The 3,481-nt window shown below is 64.7% G+C and overlaps 1 protein-coding gene across 1 annotated transcript; it reads left to right on the top strand.

The window, feature by feature from the left end:
• Nucleotides 1-577: 577 nt before the first annotated feature.
• On the top strand, nt 578-3,338 carry MNEG_2517 (chlorophyll synthase; the record flags this gene model as incomplete). Its single annotated transcript, XM_014049012.1, has 8 exons — nt 578-701; nt 880-1,056; nt 1,332-1,514; nt 1,770-1,923; nt 2,240-2,330; nt 2,520-2,621; nt 2,950-3,123; nt 3,327-3,338. The coding sequence occupies 8 exons, from the start codon at nt 578-580 to the stop codon at nt 3,336-3,338; spliced, it is 1,017 nt and encodes a 338-aa protein (XP_013904466.1).
• Nucleotides 3,339-3,481: the final 143 nt, after the last annotated feature.

The raw sequence follows: 3,481 nt of genomic DNA on the forward strand, positions 1-3,481 counted from the left end.
CGGCCGCCAAAGGGGCTGGGCCCGCCGCCGCGGCGAGCCAGGACGCGGACGGAGGCGCGGCGGGGCGCTGCCGCAGCGCGGGTTGGCGGCTTGGGAGCGGCGGAGCGGCGGGCGGCGCCAGCGCTGGCGGCGGTGCCCATTGCGTGCATGGCTGGCGGTCAGCACGTATATGTATGAGAATGACAGGATGGGGCGCGCTGCCGGTTGCTGATGGCGTCTCTAGGCGCTGGTGCGCCTGGACCGAAGCAGTGAGGTCGTGTAGGGACAAGCGTATGTGATGCCAACGGCAGGACCGATACCGTACACTGATATCTCGATTTGTACCGCATAGCTGAGGGCACATTCGCAAGCTTGCCGTCGGCACACCCGACTGGTGCCGCGCTGCTCTCCCGGATACGTAGAGGCACGCTGTGCGTGCGCCCAAGCCCAGTCCAGTGATACGTCTTGTTTCTTGCAATCAGGTCCAGCGCACACTCTGCCGCGAAAGCCACGCTGCTGAGCACCATTGAGGCCGAGAGCACCCCGTCCACCACAATCCCACCGTTCACAGACTTCGATAGCCAAAACGACAATTGAAATGGCTAACCAGCTTATGCGGCAGCAGGCCTCCAGCCTGACTGCCTCCAGCAGGAATCCGTCGATCAGCACTAGATCGCTGCTGAGCAGGCCCGCTCTGCGCGCAGCGCCCGTGGCTCTCAAGGGTGAGTGTCGCAAAGCAACTCTGGATCCAGACATTCTATGCATCCCGGACGGGCAGGCGCCACCTGCGCCACCGTCGTCCGCGCTTGCGTGGGTGGCACGGTCTGTGCCCGCCTGGCCGCCCGCTCGACGCTTCCACCCATCCCCTCTCGGCTGCCAACCCGCACGCATGCCTCGCAGGCGCCGGTCGCGCACCGCGGGTGGTGTGTTCTGCACAGGAGACCGAGGAGAAGGCGGCGAGCGGCGATGCGGGCGTGCGGCAGATGCTGGGCATGAAGGGCGCTTCAGAGGAGACTGACCTGTTCAAGATTAGGGTGCAGCTTACTAAGCCCGTCACATGGGTGCCCCTCATCTGGGGTGAGCCAGCGACGCAGGGAAATTTGGGGTTTGGCGGACAAGGGGAAGGGGGGGTGACAATCTTGAGACGTGAGATGCGTAATCCCTGCGCTTCTGTCTACAGGACTGGCAGCATCATATTCTTGGAGCTCTATGGCCCAGATGCCGTGCAACTGACGTGTCGACAGGCACGCACAGAAAACCACATTCATTTGCACCTGTGGCTTTGTGAGGCCACGCCGCAACATCAACACATGCCGACATGCGCGTGCCCGCACCAACCAACCGCCCGTCAGGCGTGGTGTGCGGCGCGGCGGCGAGCGGCAACTACGTCTGGAACGACCCCACAGACGTCGCGAAGCTGCTCACGTGCTGCATGATGAGCGGCCCGTTCCTGACCGGCTACACGCAGACCATCAACGATTACTACGACCGGGAGATCGACGCCATCAACGAGCCCTACAGGCCCATCCCCTCAGGTGGGCTGTGTGGTGATCTGAGATCTGCCACGTCAGTTGTGCAGTTCGCGGCCTGGGGGAAAGCCGAGTAGGATTGGGCGAGGAGGCGCAAGCTTGATACGTGACACGTCTCGATGCGTATGCTTGCATGTCAACCGCTTGCGATCAACCGACTGGCCTGGCTCCCGCGCCTTCAACCAGCTGCCTGCACCCCTTGCACATCACCCGCCCCCACCCTCGTCACACGCACCGCCCGCCCTCGCCCCCGTCCCCCAGGCAAGATTACTGAGGAGCAGGTGGTGACTCAGTTCCTGGCGCTGCTGGCCGGCGGCCTGGGCACCGCCGCGCTGCTGGACGTGTGGGCCGGCCACGAGACGCCCATCCTGTTTGGCCTGGCTGTGTTTGGCTCGTTCATCTCTTACATCTACAGGTGTGATGACTCTCAGGGATGGCAGCGGGGGTGCAGTGGTCGTGACAGCGGCGACATGGCGCGCCGGATTGGCACAGCCGCAGCAGCAGTCGGAACGTGGCCGGGGCAGGGTGGCAGTGTCACCAGGCGCTGCGATGGTGGCAGCGGTGGGTGTGGTTGATTGATCAACCCACTTTCTATTTGTGTCTACAGTTTTGGCTCTGCGTGGACGGCGAGTGCCAGCAGCGTGACAGGCTGCTTCAGGACATGCGTTGCAGTGTGTATTCCTGAGAGTCAGAGCGACATCGCACCTGCCCCTCTGCCCTGCCCTGCGCAGCGCGCCGCCGCTGAAGCTGAAGCAGAGCGGCTGGGCAGGCAACTACGCCCTCGGCAGCAGCTACATTGCCCTGCCCTGGTGGGCTGGTCAGGTGAGGTCTCGCGCCTTTGCACCGCGCCATGGCTCACCGCAGCCCCACCATCGCAATAACTGCAAAATTTCGGTTTGCAAGTTCCCAATGTGGCCGGCGGCGTGTGAACAGGTTGCACCAATTCAGTGCACGCAGCGCATCACCAAGCGTCACCCTGCCCCCCAACCCCCCCATGATGACGGCGGCCAGGCGCTGTTCGGCACCCTGTCTGCTGACGTCATGGTGCTGACCGTGCTCTACTCCCTGGCCGGCCTGGGCATCGCCATCGTCAACGACTTCAAGTCCATCGAGGTGGGCTCAACTGCGCGGGGCCTGCTTGTCCTCCAAAGCTCTCACAGCCCAGCCCCCCCCCCCTGGCTTGGTCCTGGAGCCACACGAGACCGCGGCTTGGGAGGGGTGCGGGGGCCACGCGAGCTCGTGCACACAGTGCCCTGGGACCGCAGCCCTCCCGCCCCCGCCTGGCTCCGTCCCTCGCCCCCTTGCAGCACCCCAGCTCTTGTCCTGGCTCTCCTTGGTCCCCTGCCTCACGCTCAACTTCAAACCCTTCCTGTTCCCAATCGCTCCTGCTCAACCCCTCCGCCCACCACCCGCGCACCCCCTCCACTCACACGACCGCCAGGGCGACCGCGCGATGGGCCTGCAGTCGCTGCCCGTGGCGTTTGGCGTGGACACCGCCAAGTGGATCTGCGTGTCCACCATCGACGTGACGCAGCTGGGGGTGGCGGCCTACCTGGCCTTTGGGCTGCACGAGACCACCTACGCCGCAGTGCTGCTCGGACTCATCCTGCCGCAGGTGCGCATGCGCGCGCATGCGTGTGTGTGTGTGTGTGTGTGTGTGTGTGTGTGTGTGTGTGTGTGTGTGTGCGCGTGTGCACGTGCTGGCACGTGTGTATGTACACGCAAGCGCGTGTGTGCATGTGCGCCCGATAATGTCTGTGAATGTGTGCGTAGGCGTGCATGGACAGGAATGGTTCTTCAGGCGGCGCCGGCCCCCAGGCTGTGCGCTGACGCGATGGGGGGGGGGGTGCATCCCCTTGTCAGCTTGGTGTGCGCTTGGTGTGCCCATCAATCCCCGCCCCCGGGCTGCCGCAGCTCATTTCGTCCCTAGCCAGGTGCCCCAGGCGCCCGGCAGATCCCGCATTGTCCGCCAC

The sequence above is a fragment of the Monoraphidium neglectum genome, assembly GCF_000611645.1.
Source record: "Monoraphidium neglectum strain SAG 48.87 unplaced genomic scaffold scaffold00286, whole genome shotgun sequence".
In the NCBI taxonomy this organism is placed as follows: Eukaryota; Viridiplantae; Chlorophyta; class Chlorophyceae; order Sphaeropleales; family Selenastraceae; genus Monoraphidium; species Monoraphidium neglectum.